Source organism: Anabrus simplex, chromosome 14 (assembly GCF_040414725.1).
Source record: "Anabrus simplex isolate iqAnaSimp1 chromosome 14, ASM4041472v1, whole genome shotgun sequence".
Taxonomy (NCBI): domain Eukaryota; kingdom Metazoa; phylum Arthropoda; class Insecta; order Orthoptera; family Tettigoniidae; genus Anabrus; species Anabrus simplex.
In genome coordinates, this window is record NC_090278.1 from 78,678,957 (window position 1) to 78,696,223 (window position 17,267).

A 17,267-nucleotide genomic window follows, 5' to 3' on the forward strand; every position below is an offset into this window, starting at 1 on the left:
GTTAGGGATAGAGAAATAACTGACGAAATAATTGGAAAGAAACAGCAAGGACGCCTGCATAAGAAGGCAGTAAGCTGATGTTCACTCAGCGGTATGTATTGTTTTGATAAAGTTGGCTTGGAGAGGTAAGTAGTAATACCAGACAAGCTGACTAAGTCAAATGAACGTGAAGAAAGGGGTCTTCACGAAGTTGCTTTTTCTTTCATTCTCCTTGTTACATAACCTGATTATAGCAATTATTTCACATTTGTTAGCCAAGCGCTGACCTTGCTGATTAATGTTTATTTCTTTGACCTTCAGGTTATATAATCTTCGGTCTACAGGTTACACTTATTATTTCACCTTGTACATGTTTTTTTTATCACTTATAACTTTCTACTAGACTTATTTTTCAAGCACACGGTCTAAGTTGGAGGAGAACTCTGTATAGACCCTTTTCAAAATAAATAAATAAATAAATAAATAAATTCCGGTGTACCTGTAGAACTTTCTTGACAGCTAGTTCCACTGCCTGCTTTTCATAATTCTTTTAAGTAATAGGCTTAGTATCTCCTGGTTTAGAGATGTGCGATTTCTCGGTTTTACCCATAACGCTTCTCATTAGTTGTAACTGAAAATGAAATGAATGTAATATAAACGTGTGTAGGCCTCCATGTAGGAGTTCACCATGTACTTAATGATACAATTTTAATTTTAGGTTATAAAATTTTCACACAACCTGTAGTGGAGTAAATTGGTCTCGAAATTCATATTCACGCTAGGTGAAATTATATGTTTACGAAATAACAGATTCTATTCCAATACACAGCATTAAAAGAGAATTGTGTGTAGGGGATATATTCTGACGATAATATGAATGAGAACAAGGCAGGGAAAACGAAAATAAATCATGAAATTCAAAAGAGTCTACTGTTCTGTAGAGAAATCTGTGAGTGAACATAATAACAAAGCCTACATTTTCATCTACCACACAGACAATATCAAAGCATATATTGTAATATTTACCTAATAATGTTGATAATATCCCAACTAACAGACACACGGGACAGAAACACAGCTATTTTCTCACACCTGTTCAGAAATGACGTAGTAGGCCGTATACCACATCCTCAACCCAAGCGCTGGGGTTCACATTAGAAAAAGCTAACTTCACGCCATCCCTTGAGAGTTCAGAGAACGTGCTTGAGGGATGCCTATTGCCGTGATATTCAATCACAGAAAGTATCACTGAATTAAGGCTACCACAGAGATAGGCAACCTTAGCGTATAACCTGCGTGTGCAGAATTGAGTAAAAATCTGTCATTCTCAAAAACGACTAACAAAAATTACATAAAACTTCAGTTTTCTTTAAAAATTAAGTGAATATTCTCACAAAGGCATCATACCCATGTCAAAAATTCACTATATAAGCAAAAATTAGGTCAAATTTGAATTTAAATTTTCAAAAAATAGTAAGAAATACAAATATTTTTAAATTTAAAAAATTAAACTCTATTGCAATTGTAGGGACACTCATGTGCCATAAAAAAAAGGAACAGGGATTTACCTCCGAAAATGTAAGTAGGAATATGTTTTTCCTTTGTGTGTGCATTTTCATTAAAATTGTCTTGGCATTTAAACAAAAACCACTACATTACAGCCTGCGATCAAGGGGGTTAAAGCAGGAGCCTAGAATGCATACGCAAATGTTTCGCAAGACCCGTCCGTGAAGTAAAATTCTTTTGGCAAAACTTACAGCTGGATTTCACATCTACCGTGTGATTTTAATTCAAGTGGTCTTGTAACGTAGACCGACGGGAGTAAGACTTATTGCAGTAATCACAGGTATGCAGCATCTGCTCAGTGTGATTAGGTATATGCCTCTTGAGGCTCTCTTTAGAAAAGAAAGCCTTTCCGCACGATGCACATTCAAATGCCTTAGCATTATCGTGCTTGATCAAATGTCTTGCAAGGTCTCTATTAGTTTGAAAAGCTCTCTCACACGACACACAATTAACAAATTTCTCTTCAGAGTGAGACAAACGATGTAATGACAAACTTGAGGAATGACAGTACGACTTGCCGCAAATCTTGCATTCAAATTTCTTCTGGTCGCAATGAACGATTAGATGACGATTCAGGGATCTAGCACTAACAAAGACCTTTATACACGTAGGGCAAGAATGAAGATTTAATCCTGTATGCAGTTTCATATGCTGTTTCAGTCCTACTTTACGTGTAAACGTCTTTCCACATGTTGGGCACAGGTTTCGATCAACGCTCTTATGTAAACTTGGGTGCGATTGTAATCCCTTATTTTCCTTAAAAGTCTTCGAACAGAATTTACAACGTATTGCACTTAAAGATTCATATCCGTTGGAACCATTACTGCATTCCCTTCTTGATCCATTGACCTCAGCACCTTCAGTGATGGCAGGATATAACAAATACTGCATTCTGTAAAGGAGAACAAATTTATTCATCATCACTTCTTAGATGACATCCAAAACATTTTTCTATTCCTCATTACTTTAAAATAGCATTCTTTAAAGATATAATGACAAGATAAAGATCATTAAAGTTATTACCTATATCATTTATCTACAAAAGCATACTAAATGGATACATTTTCAAAATTTGCACTGAATTTTACAGTCCTTATTTGCATAGCAGACATGCCAAAGCAAACTGTTTAAGATTACGGAAACTCGCTCCTTTGCATTTATTTCAAAGAATTTTTGTTTTCGTCCTCATTCATTTCAGTAGACTCATTATATGCTAGAGAACTGAGTGCTTTAAGTCATTATGTGGACCATAGACACAGGGGAGAACAGCGAGCAATGAGCCCACTGATCAATATGGTAATTGATAGTTTCACCAAAATTCCACAACTGATTATCACAACGACCGATTTTCATACGTTAATGTACACTAGTGCAGCTCAAATGAAACACATATCTTTGTGCAGTTATCTCAATTACTTAAGTTCTGTTAGATTTTTAACATGTAAACAAATGTCTGGATACTGAACTTTCTATCCACACTTCCAGGAGAGTAATTTTGGCCTTTGAAATCAGAACAGTCCTTGTTTATCAGCATGTATGGCAATCCTATTTATTTGAAACAGTAATATTTACTCTGGAAACAAACATGGAAAGGATTTAAAAAAATTATAGGTGCTGGCAGAAAGTTTCACTTTTTTATCTACAAAGAAGAAGTGGGTAAGCACTACAAAACCTATCACTTAGCACTGGTTCTACATTTGTAAATTTTCTTAATACACACATAAAGCACGTGGAATTTTACCACAGTGCATGGAAAAATAATTACTATATACTATATAAATAAAACTTTTAGAAGATATAACTATGTACCATTGCTCCAATAATATTGCTCCAATAATATTTACACATATTACTTCTTAAATATTTTCTTTCTACAAACTTTAGTCTTTCTTAGTGTCAGCTGTTTCCTGATATTCTTAGAAATATATTAATAAAAAATTGACCTTGAAGGACAGATTCGTGCACAATTTTATGAACAATATGCTTTAAAAACAAATACTTCAGAACTATTCTTAAATAGGCACCAATTTGAAAAGTGTGTATGGAATATTGTAAGCATCGAAAAGGTAATATCTATGCTCAATTCCTAACAAAATAAGATTAGTACGAATTTGTAAAAGTTAACTACAACCACCTCAAAATTTATTTTTTAAAATCTGTATACAGCCTTCCCCTTTCTGAATATAATGTGCTCCTGTCTATCATATCAGGTATTAAATATTAAATGACTGAACATCTTTTCTGTAGTACATCCTAATTCTTTTATAAAAACTGCAACATGAAGACTCTTCAGTAATAAAGACCCTTAAATGTCCTTCTATGGATCAAGGAAAGAAAGAAATAGTCACAGCCATCAGGTCATTTCCATCTAAATTTTGTAGTCATGTTCTTTGCCATTAAAATGATTAATTAAAACTGCAAGACAACAATATAACCTGCATCATTAAGTTTCATGGCACGGCTGATGGGAAAAAGTAATAACAGACTACAGATTATCTGGCTACACTCACGATGGTCATCATAACAAAAATAATGTAGCATGATGGCAGGGTAGGGGAGGAACAAATGTACAGCTGGTTGTCTCTACTCTGAAATTTATTAATTAACACTGATGGTCAAACAATTACCGAGGTGTACAATCACTTCAGTTAGCACTCTCTTTTTTATTCTCAGTGTTTAATCACATAAGTCAGTGAGGTTACCAATTCCAACATTGCTCAAAGATAATTCGGTATCACTTTCATCAGCAAAACCACACCGACATCACTTTCCTCCAAAAATATAATTTTCTAGCTCCATCCAACTCAGCCATGATGTTGACTTTGCTTTCACTAGAGCTAGCTGCTTTTGTGTATAAGTAGTAGAGTGTCGGCCTCCAGATCCCAGGATAGCAGGTTCAAGCCTGGCAGAGGCAGTCGGATTTCTGAAGGGCAAAAAAAAAGCCCCTTTGACACTCCATGATATACATTGTCGGCATGTAAAATATCTCTGCTGACACATTAGGTGCTTACAAGACAAATTAATTAAATCTCAGCCACAGACACCCAAGAGAGTTTTGGTTTACTCGGTATGCCACCTAGTATGCCTAGAGTAAAACAAAGTGTTGAAATTTTCGTACAGATAGCCAGATGGCATCAAATTGAAATGTCTGCACATGGTAGCTCAGGCCATACTATTATTATTATTCACTAGAGCTTTACGTGGCAATTGATTTGATGAAGTTCCAATTAACATTTGTAACGCCTTTGACAGTGAAATACGTAGCTAAATGACAGGGAGACTTGAAATATGATTACCAACATCTCTTACACATGTTGGGAATGCTAATATCAAATTATATCCATGAAAATCTCAATAAAGCAACAAAAAGGGAGGTTGGAAACTTCTATAACAGTCACTTGCACCCTAGGGCAGTTCACTATAAAGCTTGCAGTACACTACTAGCAGCTACACACTTCACTGTTTAAGCATGCACACATAGTCTTCCAATCTGTATGTAGTACAAGGTTCACACTCTCTCAATAGTTCTCACCACTATCCCATATCATACCAGTGTTCTGATCTTCCTTGTCACACAGCACTCCTATCCCTTGTCATTTCACACATTGCACACCAGTCCTTCAAAGGACTAAATCGACAGCACTGATGCTGAACTGTACTCCTCACACTAATTACTGGCTGGTCTGTACTCAAACTGAACCATCTCATGCTCATTCATTTGCCCTTTTATAGAGAGTCTATCATTTTGAGATAATAATAATGTTATTTGTTTTACGTCCCACTAACTACTCTTTTACGGTTTTCGGAGATGCCGAGGTGCCGGAATTTAGTCCCACAGGAGTTCTTTTACGTGCCAGTAAATCTGCCGACATGAGGCTGACGTATTTGAGCACCTTCAAATACCACCGGACTGAGCCAGGATTGAACCTGCCACGTTGGGGTCAGAAGGCCAGCGCCTTAACCGTCTGAGCCACTCAGCCCGGCATTTTTTTTTTTCAGATCACTGCTGGAAATCTCTGGCCTCTCCTTATTTCTGCACCACTGACAGACATGGGTGGCAGCAATGGTTGTGGTGGTAGTAGCAAGTTGAGCACTTTGTGCCCATCTAGTCTCACTGGTTGCCTGTAGTGGCCATAACCCGGTGATGTGCCCACCGTTGGTGCCAGGCTGACTTGCACCAACTAAGCATTGTTGCATCTTTACAAGATATTAGAATCATTCCGTATTGATGGTTTTCAATTTATTGAATTGAATTAGAAGGATACACTTAACTTTACCTTCAAAAAGCAATTGTTAACCTTTGGCAAATGCAGAGGCCTTCTGCACCAGTATATATATTCTTAATTATTTGCATTATTAGAGTTTGTATGGTGAAATGTATCAGACATAAATGACTGGAAATTAGACATTTTACAATTTTGTTATTTGCACATACATTTTAGATAGATGCAATATTTCTGGTGATATTTGGAAGTTTGCAAATATCCAACAAACCGGAACCGAATGGCACTCCGTCTTCAGTACTGGCGATAATGATGGGATTCATGGTATGCCACTTTCGTAATCAATTTTCAAATCAGAGGTTAAGCTCCTATTCCATCATTTTTTCTAAATAGGCCCTTAATTTATCATCATCCACGCTGGCAATAAGACAATCTCCCCTACAGCTAACTGTGTTGTCAAAAGCTCAGAGCTTATCACTGTTACAGACTAATAACTTGCTCCCTTTTGTCAAAGGTCTCCAAAGGGCCAACTATACACATCTTATGAAAAATAAATTCAGGAAATTTAAATATAAAAGCACCACTATCTCATCCCCATCGGGCTAGGGCTCATTAGTTGAAAACCAAACATTTCCATGACACAAAGCCAGCTAACACGCTAGTGGCTAGTATGTTGGCATTGCATTTGTCCTTATCACAGGATAGTTTCCAGTGGTGTCACTACTGCCATGTAGTAAGCCAGTATCTTGGAAACTTAGTGTTCTCAGCTGAAGAGCCCACGTTGCACTGCAGTGAAACACTGGTGCTTTTTATGACAGAGTTTCCTGAATTTATTTAGCTACCTTAATTAGAAACCATTATCTTTCATTATCCAATGCAAGCTTGAAACTTCAGTTTTCTAAGAGAAGAAAGTACTCAGAGACATCTATTTGAACAAACCTTGAAACTCAAGGACATCTACACACTGATTGTTCACTCTGGCACTTCTTGTGTGGAGCAAACCCATGAAAATGGTAACAAAACTTATCTGTGGTCATGATATTTTGTTATAGCCATTCTCCATTTCACACTTTGTGCTAATAATGTCATGTGATTTTCTGTATGTCTCATAAATATTTGTGGTTAAATAGCTTTTGAAGGCAATGGGTCTCACAGACAATAAGTTCTCAAAATAGAAAGGACAAACAATAGAATATAGTCAGGTTGCAGCTGGTCAGCCTCAGCTACACAATCAACACATTAAATATGCACTCATTGCAAAAAACACGTTGTTTTCATTCGAATTTGCAGGTTTGTTTGGAGCTGTAGGATGACGCATACTGATTGACCACATTCAATATAAAAGCTGCAGTGTATAAATATTGATGGAAAAGTATGTGTGCTGAGTCATTTGTAATAATGGAAGACACAATGAAACGGTTCATATTTAAAAAAATATATTACACAGTTCGATATAGAAATTTTTGAGCAGCTTAAAAAAATACCATCGTTGCTACAGGTTTCTCACTATATGCCGCACTTACAATGCTGTAGTGGACTACTTGTTTTTCTTCTTGCTACAGAACAATAAATATGTCTGATCTGCACTATCAATTTGCAAACTAACCCCTTGATTCCAACCTCCATACATTATATAGACCTTCTGTTCTTCATACGCTGCCAACCTGCAAGCGTGGAATAGACCCCTGTAGGCCTAACTTCATTGTGCTCTACGCTGTTAAGTTTTAAAGTTGTCGAGATGCAAATGGCATATCCTTGATGGTGAAGATCTCTGCCTACTTTGTATGTATGAATCAGCCCAAATGAGTGTTTCTTTTTTCCTTTCTAAAGTATTTGAAATATTCTGACCTCTTAGCACTTGTAAGCATGTAGACTTACATTTCTGCTGCATTCAAGCGGATGTATAATTCATTACAGGATGTTTCCTTACATAGATTGATAGAATAAATCACCATCTCTTCACTGGTCTGAATGCTGACATCATCTGGTGAGAATTCCTACCATTCTTACTATTCCCTAAAATATCTTGAGACTTGTAATTACTTCACTTTCTGCCACTTTGAAATATGTTACTGTATGGCACAGAAGAATGATATGGTGCAGTTTGAATGGAAGAGAATTAATTTAATTTTAATAAATCAGATGACAATAGCACTTGACCACACTGAACCGAGGAAAGCAAGAGTAATGCATAACATAAGGAATGGGAGGGCATGGCTTGTGTGGCCAAGTAATGGACGAAAAAACATGCCAAGGTACATACCCTCTTTCTCATGAACCAATCGTCCCATTAACCAGGGATTTGCGCTAAAAGAATCTTTGAACTATTGTTCCCCGTTCTTCTGCTCAAAGTTCCCGAGGCAATGACCAAAGTTTTCATTGCATTGTGAATCAACCAAGGCAAATACAAGAACCTCACTTTCAATCTGTACAAAATATGAAAGGTCTCTTCTCCATTACTACGCTATATAAGGTAAATATAAAGTTAATGAATGTAAACTTCATTCTATTGAGTCTCTACTGTAAACATTTGAAAATAATCTGAGCCAAACTGTTGTAACATTGAAGTTTTAAAGAGATTGCTGCATTCGCTTAGTGTTCACATCTGAATCACCTCCGTCCACTGGGTAAAGAGGCACTCAAATGTTCCCCGTCACTGAGGGGTTAAACATATTTTTTCACTGGTGCAATCTAATGACATCACTGCGGAAATTCACAATATTTTCTTCAAAATTGGCCGCCAGACATTCTGCAGTGCTAGTTTTCTTACAGAAACTGAAGGTATTTCATTCAGAAACTTGTGTGATCCAAACACAACTAACCTTGTAGCCTGCAATTTTTAACTTTCTTGCTTTTGCTGTTGCATTCAACAAACACATTTCACTCATGACCGCATATCCAAACTACATACTTTCAGTTGCACATTAGCATATCCTATTTTCGATTTCTGGAAACCTAGCCTTTTGTCCGTGAAATGAAAGGCGGAACAAATTTATCAATTGTACACACCAAAAAAATAGAAACATCCAGATTTCTGTAAGTCAGGAGTACTGTAGAAGGCTTGATGCAAATAATACCCTCATCCCAAAATTTTGACATGAAATTTACAAAAGAGTATGCAGGGATTATTCGGATATATATGGTATTCAGCAGTAATTGGAATCGGCTGCCTGATTGTTCTTTCAAAATTCACAGCATAACAAAATAAGAAGCAATGATATGCCAGTAATGTACAAGAGAAGAATATTATGATGTGACAATGAAAAAGAAATGACTATCAACATCATCACAATCATTCCATGATCACCACCCCTGAAGACCAACGTGCTGTATAAAAAAGTTGCCTCCCACTCTGACAATCTTTTGCTTCTCTCTTCCAAACCCTTGTGATGCCACATTTGTTTCCAGCTCATCCTGCCATGCTCTACTAAGATGTCGAGTTCTGACATTATGTCTTACAACATAGCCACTCACAGTGGGAAGGCAAGTGTCATAAAATTGTGTTGTCTGGTCTGTGGCATTTATTCTTTGGATTAAGCAGTTCATTGAAGATAATTCTACAACATAGATTGGTCCTTGGACTAAATGTTTCACAGATAAACTTATCATGCTGATGTCGGCTGGTATGATGGGAGCTGCTCCATAAAACTCTGGTTTAAAACTGATCAGTACACTTCTGTCCGGCTCCATGGCTAAATGGTTAGCATGCTGGCCTTTGGTCTTTAAGGTGCCAGGTTTGATTCCCGGAGGGTCCGGAATTTTAACCATAAGTGGTTAATTCCGCTAGGTGTATGTGTTGTCTTCATCATCATTTCATTGTCATCATGACGTGCAGGTCGCCTACAGGCGCCAAATCAAGAGACCTGAACCTGGCGAGCCGAACTTGTACTCGGACACTCCCGGTACCAAAAGCCATACGCCATTTCATTTCAGTACACTTCTAACAAATGCAGTGAAAGAACAGCTCATTTCTTCAGAAAATTCTTGCATCAATTTGTGCATTAACTAATACTATAACTAATCAAATAATTTACATACATAAATAACAACCCACATAGCGACATTATAATCAAAATAAGCATTTTCTTTGCAGGTGACAAGACAAATCAATGAATCAATGAATTCACTGCCTATTTATTCTCACCCCTCTCTCTATGCAGAGTATTGTAAGAAAGAAGTCTCAGAGCCCAAAATATCAATACCATGATAGTTGTCCTACAAACTTTAGGGACAAAGTTATGTAGCGTAGAAAAGCTGAGAATTTCATCATTAGCATCATATCAACTCCTGACTCAGTTCTCATTTATAAGAGGCTTGATTTTTACACCTAATAAGTACAATTTGTAGTATGGTAGTAATTACAGATATTTACATTTCTTTTTTAAATTACAGGACTAGATTTGATCTGAGATAGATCATCATCAGCTGGTATATCACTATCCTAATAACTAAAATAGCATAAACTATGTTTAAAATGTTACTTCTCTCATTTTAAAAATTTAAATAATGGTTTGCGGTTACAAATCAAAGTCATCGTAAAATGGGTATGTTAAAGTTGTTTGCATCATTCAACACAATTCCTCCAAAACTGAAAGCAATATTACTGTGCCGCACCTCATTACCTCCATATCTTGCTTTTGTATTTTTCAGACATCACATTTTTTACAATATTATAGGTCAGTCTGTTTTGGCTGCTTAGTATTCTCTATGTCAGACTTGACGTGTAGTTCATCCTGATTAGACAGTTGGAACCTCATATAAGAGAGAATTGCTAAAGCATTTCTTTCTAGCTTACCTTTGCTTTGAGTTATCCCTAGTTGTCTGACAATAATATGTTTGGAGAAAAGATGGAGCCGTTGACCTGCAAGATGACTTTTGTCTAGTACAAATGGCACTATAAAACATTTAAACACAATTTTAAATGGTTGACTGAAGTTAAAGTTGTGAATATGACAATTTTAAGGTATTTATCTTGCTTAAACTTTTCCTGGCTTGCATAGTTTAACTAGTTGTTTACTGACAGATCCCTGATTTAATGTATTATTCTTTATAATTTTGCTGCAGACTTATTTCACTCTCTTTCCTTTCTTTTCATGTCTACTTACGTGTACTCGTTGCTGCAATAAAGTGAAAGGTGGCACCGATATAATTATTTTGTTTGCGTGATGAGTTTGCTTGTTGTTTTGAATGGAGATCTTTTAATTCTCTGTATTTTTGATGTTTTGGCTCATGCTTATATTCTGCTTTATGGTTTAATGCTGATACCATATGATTTATGTTCGCCTAGATGTGCGATATGAATATCTGTTATACGGCGTGCAAGTTCTTTATGTTATGTGTTTAGACTGGGTGGGCCAGGCCTCTTTGCGGTGACCCAAGTTTTTGATCTGTGCACACAGGTCAAGCTCATGAGCCGTTGACTGAATCATATTAGGCTGTTACGATTTTTGTCGTTACATGTCTTGCTATTATATTTTTATGCCCTCTGCTTTGCATATTTGGTCTCTAAGTGTGTGTGGGTGAGGAGTGGTTATCGGACCAGTGTTACTTTTCAGTATCTTATGGATATTTTTCTTAGTCATAATTCTTATTTTATCTCATTGTTTCTGGCTTCCTCAATCGATTAATATGTTTATTTCGGGATTTTGCTCTCATTTTACTTGCTTTCTGACACATGTTAATTTGCTTCTGTAACTATGGCAACTTCTTTCTTACCCTTTTGCATTCCATATTTGTTTACTTTTCTGCCAGTCTTAATTCACTGGTGTCTTTGATTTATGGGGATGTAATCTCTATGGGGATTCTCGGAAGCTAAATCTTTATAAAACTTTGACGTTATTTGGGGAGCTGTTGGATCTTATTGTGTGAAAGCTGTTACATTCACCTTGACATAGTGAATGGTCCTTTTTAAGAAAGAAATGCTATGGATCAGATACAAAGAAAACCGACTGACAAGTCAAGAGATTTTTACTGCGGTTGAAGTATTGCTACACATTATGTACATGAGTATTTGACTCTCTGTATCTCCATTATTTTTTTTCATGCTAATCTTCAAACCGTTTCCCTTTACTTTTATATTAATAAACTTAATTTATTTAAAATGACTTCTGCTGTACGTTATTGTCCCTCTGTTTTGGGAACATGCCTTTTATACTTCGTTTATTAGTCTACAGGACGCAGATTCAGCTTCCGGCAGTTCTTGGCCAGTTTCGACCGATCCAAAAAAGGTAGGTAGTATATTACCTTCTCTATAAAGATCAGTTTAGTTGAAATGGAAGTAAATTTCAATATCCACCTAATCTAATCTAACCTAACCTTGTCCTGACATGACTTTGATATGTGTTACAGATTTCCCCTTTATGTATTCTTATTGACTTAAAGCATACGTAAATCTAATATACTTGCTTGTGTTTATTATTACATGGTTTCACTGAAGTCCAACAAGTAATATCAAATTTCAAGAAGGGAGCATTGTTATTTACACCAGGCAAAAATCTAAGTATACAGTTACAGTAATGTGTGTATCGAAATAAAGGCATAAATATATAACATTAAGTGGGGGTGAGAGAGAGTGTGTATTTCCTTAATTCCTTATTAAGCTTGAAAACGAACTTTATTATGAATATCTTGATTGACCATTTACTTGGGTAAGGGAACCCCCATTACAGACAATTAAATTGAGCTTAGTTTGTTGATGGTTATGGCTCATAATTTCAATATGTAACCAAACTGGCAACAGTGATGAGCAATTAAAAATAACGAGAATAGGGTGGCGACATTACTTTTTAGTGTATAGCCTTAAGTGCCGAGGACTATGCTTCCCTTCCCTCAAACTTGGTGACTTCAAGTTTTTTCACAGATTGTCAAACACCGAAATTCCTTGGAACTTAAAATTCGACAAATAACAACACAGTGGAAACACTGGAGTAACTGGAACTCAGACCCTTCAGTCAGGCAATATTTTAGGAGTTTCTTTATTCATGCACTTCCAGGTACCAGTATCGGAGGGGTAACAGGTAAAATATTACTGCAGAAGCCTTATTGTCTTCTTGTGAATACAATACATTTCTGTACAGTCATTTAAAAACTGCATTTTTTAACACAGTACAGTGTATTAGGTCTCCAAATCTCAGTCCTGTCCATAGTTGAGAAATAAAGCAAGCTTCACACTATCCAGATAGCTATCCATGTCCAAATCCAGGCATGTCCATAAGTGAGAGCTGATATTTTAATTACCTCTACATTATTTCAGTAGGGTCAACAAATCAATCCGTATAAGAAGAGAGCGATAAAGAGAGGTTTCAGTGTTTATATAATTTCTCCCCCTGCCCCCACAGCTGTTAAGCACGAATGTGAAAGGACGACATGTAATTAATAAATAAGTAAATAAATAAATTTTTATTATAGACTGGTATGCCTTCCGGTGGTCAGTCTCCAAGCCTCTGTAATTTACAAACTGCTGCCACAATCCTTTATTTGTAAATAGTTCCATGGCCTTGTTTAGTTTCATGTCTCTTATCTTTAAATTGTTAAAAATCCAGTCTAAGCATCATCATCTTGGTCTCCCTCTACTACTCTTAACCTCCATAACAAAGTCCATTATTCTTCTAGATAACCTATCCTCATTCATTCGCCTCACATGACCCCACCACCGAAGCTAGTTTCTCTGTACAGCTTCATCCATTGAGTTCATTCCTAACTTTTCCTTCATCTCCTTGTTCCGAGCACCCTCATGCCATTATTCCCACCTGTTTTTACCAGCAATTATTCTTTCTAATTTCATGCCTGTTACTTCTAACTTATGAATAAGATATCCTGAGTCATCCAAGTTTTCACTGCAGTAAAGCAAAGTTGGTCTGAAAAGAGACCAATGCAAAGATAGTTTTGTCTGGGAACTGACTTCCCAGAGTACTGATGATTGCAACTGTAAGCTTACCGCATTAGTTTTACTGAACAATGTTTCAACCTGACGTACCATACTACCATCCTGGGAGAACACACATTCTAAGTACTTGAAATTATCTACCTGTTGCAGCTTTCTATCCCTAACCTGACATTCAATTCTCTTGGATTTCTTACCTACTGACATCAATTTAGTATTATCAAGTTTTAAGATATCAGCCTGCAGGCATTTGGCACAATCTGCCATTACGACCAAGTCTTCAGATTAAGCCAAACTGCTTCTTACATTTTCACCTACAGTAACTAAATCCCTCCATGCCAGTCAATACCTTTCCGTAGATAATCGTTACTCTGTCATATGCCTTCTCTAGATATATGAAACATAAACATACCCGTCTATTCCTTTTGTGGCATTTTTCAATTACCTTGGAGCATACTAAAAATCTCATCCTAACAGCCCCTCTGTGGTCTGAAACCACACTGGTTTTTATTCAACTTACTCTCAAACACTGATCACACCCTCCCTTCCAAAATCCCAGGGGGCACTTTGCCTCAATAGTTGATGCAATCCTTCCTATTTCCTTGCTTATAGATAGGTGCAGTTACTGCTTTTGTCCAATCAGAAGGTACCTTACTAATATTCCATGCCAATCTATTTAAACTATGAAGCATTTCATCCCTGCCTTCCCATTATATTTCATCATTTTCCTATATCTGCTGCTTTATGGTAAAAAAATAAGTAAATAAATAATATTAAAAAATCAGTCCTAAAGAATAGAATTGATCATGATGCTGTAAGGGTGACAGAGGAAGAATTATGACTAGCACTTACTGATTTGGAAGTGCTTCACTGTCACAATCATCATCACCAGATTCTTCCTTCACATCCTGCAAGAAAAGCAGAATGTTATGAGCAACACTGAAATCTCCTACACACTTTTATGCATATCTATATAATACTGAGTACCTTTGAGCGTTTCAGTTTGCCAAAAACAAAATACACACAATAGTACAATCCTGAAAAAGGAATTGGTATACCAATAATAAAATAAAAATCTAACATTACAACACCGTCATAAAACAGGAATGCCTTTATTCAGAAGATGTTTAGACTTAAACAATAAAAAGAGGAACTCAAGAATTCAAGAAGTACTAAGGTATATATCTGGACCAAGAAAAGTACGTAGTGTATATAATAATAATTAAACTTATGTCATAATGATCCACCTTTTCAATACTATATTGTGCAATGTTTACATTATATTTCTAATCTAGGCACTAGTTTTGGCCTTGGCTGGTCATCATCATCCTTAATGCAAAACTGTACAAACACAAACAAATGACATTAAAAGGTAATAATAAACATCTGGGATGAACTATGTGCACAACATGTAAAATATGATGAAATTAAAATCAGACTCTAAAATTCTTTGATGCATCACATCATGTTAAAATGTTCTGTTAGAGCTTGTTGTTAAAATATCATCAAAATGATGAGAACTTCCTCAGTTGGACATTGTCAATTGTTGAATCAAGGATGGCACAAGAAGATATGGTTAAATAACTTACACAATCTTAATTTGTAGCTAGTAGACATTCGCAATTCAATGCGGTGTCCATGAAGTTAACCTGAATACATTATAAGACAATATTAATGAACCGAAGGAAAGAGAGCTACTCAAATGGCACAGGTTATATGAGACCTTTCTTTGTGGCATGTGGTGCATGGCCTATTGTTGTGTGCCTCGTAGAAACAGTTGTGAGATTCAAAGAAAAGGGAGATGACAGGGCAAGGAGAGAGGTCGGAGAAGGGAAAGGGGAGAGAGCGGAAGGGGGGGATTAATGTGGAGCCAAGGGATGTGGGAAAACAGATGGCTGCTGAGGAAAGGTGCGTTGAATAGTATGAAAAACTGAATAAACTAATAAAGAAATACATAACCAATATAAAAAGTTGTCAGATGACCTCAGGGGAAAAAAGAATTCTTCTTTATAGTCACATGGTCTGAATGAATCTGGAATGAATGACTAAAAAAAATACTTTACCATTTTGACTAAAAACAATTAAGTTTGTTCATCAGGTGAAAAAGTACCAAACAGAAACGAAGATGACAAAAGCAGAAATTACAGACAGCCAAACATTGGCAATAGGATTATTTTATTTTGCTACTGGTTTAACATCACACTAACACATCAAAGGTTTTCAGCGACAAACTGGATGTAATGGAAGAGTGAATGGGAGTGATATATTAATATTGAAAACATTTCTTAGCAGATGAATTAGGCGCCCCCGTACTATGAAAAATCAAAAATTATGCAATTTCCTCAATTGAGTCCAAATTTGAAGGGGTTAAAGAGCCCAGAACAATTTAAAATTGTAAGTCTTGGACAGCTCTATCAAATTAAAAAACAAATTTCAAAAAAAAGCTTCCAGCCCAAATTCAGTTCCAGAAAAACAGCAAAAAAAGGGCTTTTTTCTTTACTCATTTTGATTCAAATCCTAGCCTAATTAACTTATTTACATAATTCTTGCTGTAATGTGTTCCTTGGTTCAATACCCTCCGGCACTTTTTTGATTTTTTGAAAAATGTCTGCACCGAATGTAGTTATAAGGACTCAAGTGAAACTCTGCATTGACTCACATTACCACTTGAAATGGTAGAAAAAGACAAGCTGTTAATCTAATTGACCGCATAACAATGGTTAAGAAAAGGATCGTAATTTTTAGGAGTACATAACGAATATATTCTCATAATTTATTATATTTTATACACCTAAAATTCGTAGTTCATATCCCTACGATCTATTCAACATTAAGTTGCTTGCCTGAAGGGCTACAGTGAGCATTTTTATTTCATCGAATGAGTGTGGGTTAAATAACAGTGCACCTAAATTAGAGGAATTCCAGGCATAATGACAGACTTGATGAATCTGAAAATTTTGAGCAAGTAGTATGGCTTATTTATGATAATGAGTTCTTTGAATTTGGGGCAGAACAGACAAACGCCTGCCAGCAGCAAACTGATTCATCACATAAAAATTTTCTTAAGAGCTTGAAGTGCACTGAAGTAACTAGCACTTAAATGAGGAATACTTTTGATTTGCCTTTATCAACACCTTCACTACCATCTGCCTGAGCAGCTTGCCACTGCCGTGGCCCAGCCATTTTTTAAAAGCTGCCTACCTGACTGCTCACTTCTACATTAGTGCATATTAGCCCGATGAGTATTACGCCCACCTATAGACAGGCTGACGCAGCCAGTCCACCACAGCTACACCCGTCTATAGACGGTGCTTGAGAACTTTACATTTTTTATTTTCCTGGTTCACTCTCACGTGCCAGTTCAATTTCTGGTATGGTATGTTCTGCCATCCGTCGGACACTGTCAAGAACTAATTGATCATGGTTTATGGCTTCGGGAAGTAACTTGCAGAGCTTCTTGCAGATATCTGTAGAGCTCATCTGTTATGTAAACAAGCATGGTGGGCAAAAGGCTAGTTGCTCTCGCAGCGATGTTATTTCGGATCAAAGACTCTTTCAGTTATTAAGCACAATGGAGAGTGATGATAAAGATGATGATTTTAGTGAATTGATAAGTG

General features: G+C 36.4%; 1 protein-coding gene across 1 annotated transcript in view; it reads right to left on the minus strand.

Annotated features, from left to right (window-relative positions):
• Window positions 1–1,764: 1,764 nt before the first annotated feature.
• The window catches only part of LOC137502991 (zinc finger protein 501-like), a 49,446-nt gene continuing 33,943 nt past the window's right edge, over window positions 1,765–17,267 (minus strand). The window contains exons 6-7 of the mRNA XM_068230297.1: window positions 14,503–14,558; window positions 1,765–2,437 (exon numbers count right to left, since the gene is read on the minus strand). Coding sequence (XP_068086398.1) covers window positions 1,765–2,437; window positions 14,503–14,558 — 729 coding nt within the window. The remainder of the gene's footprint in view (window positions 2,438–14,502; window positions 14,559–17,267) is intronic.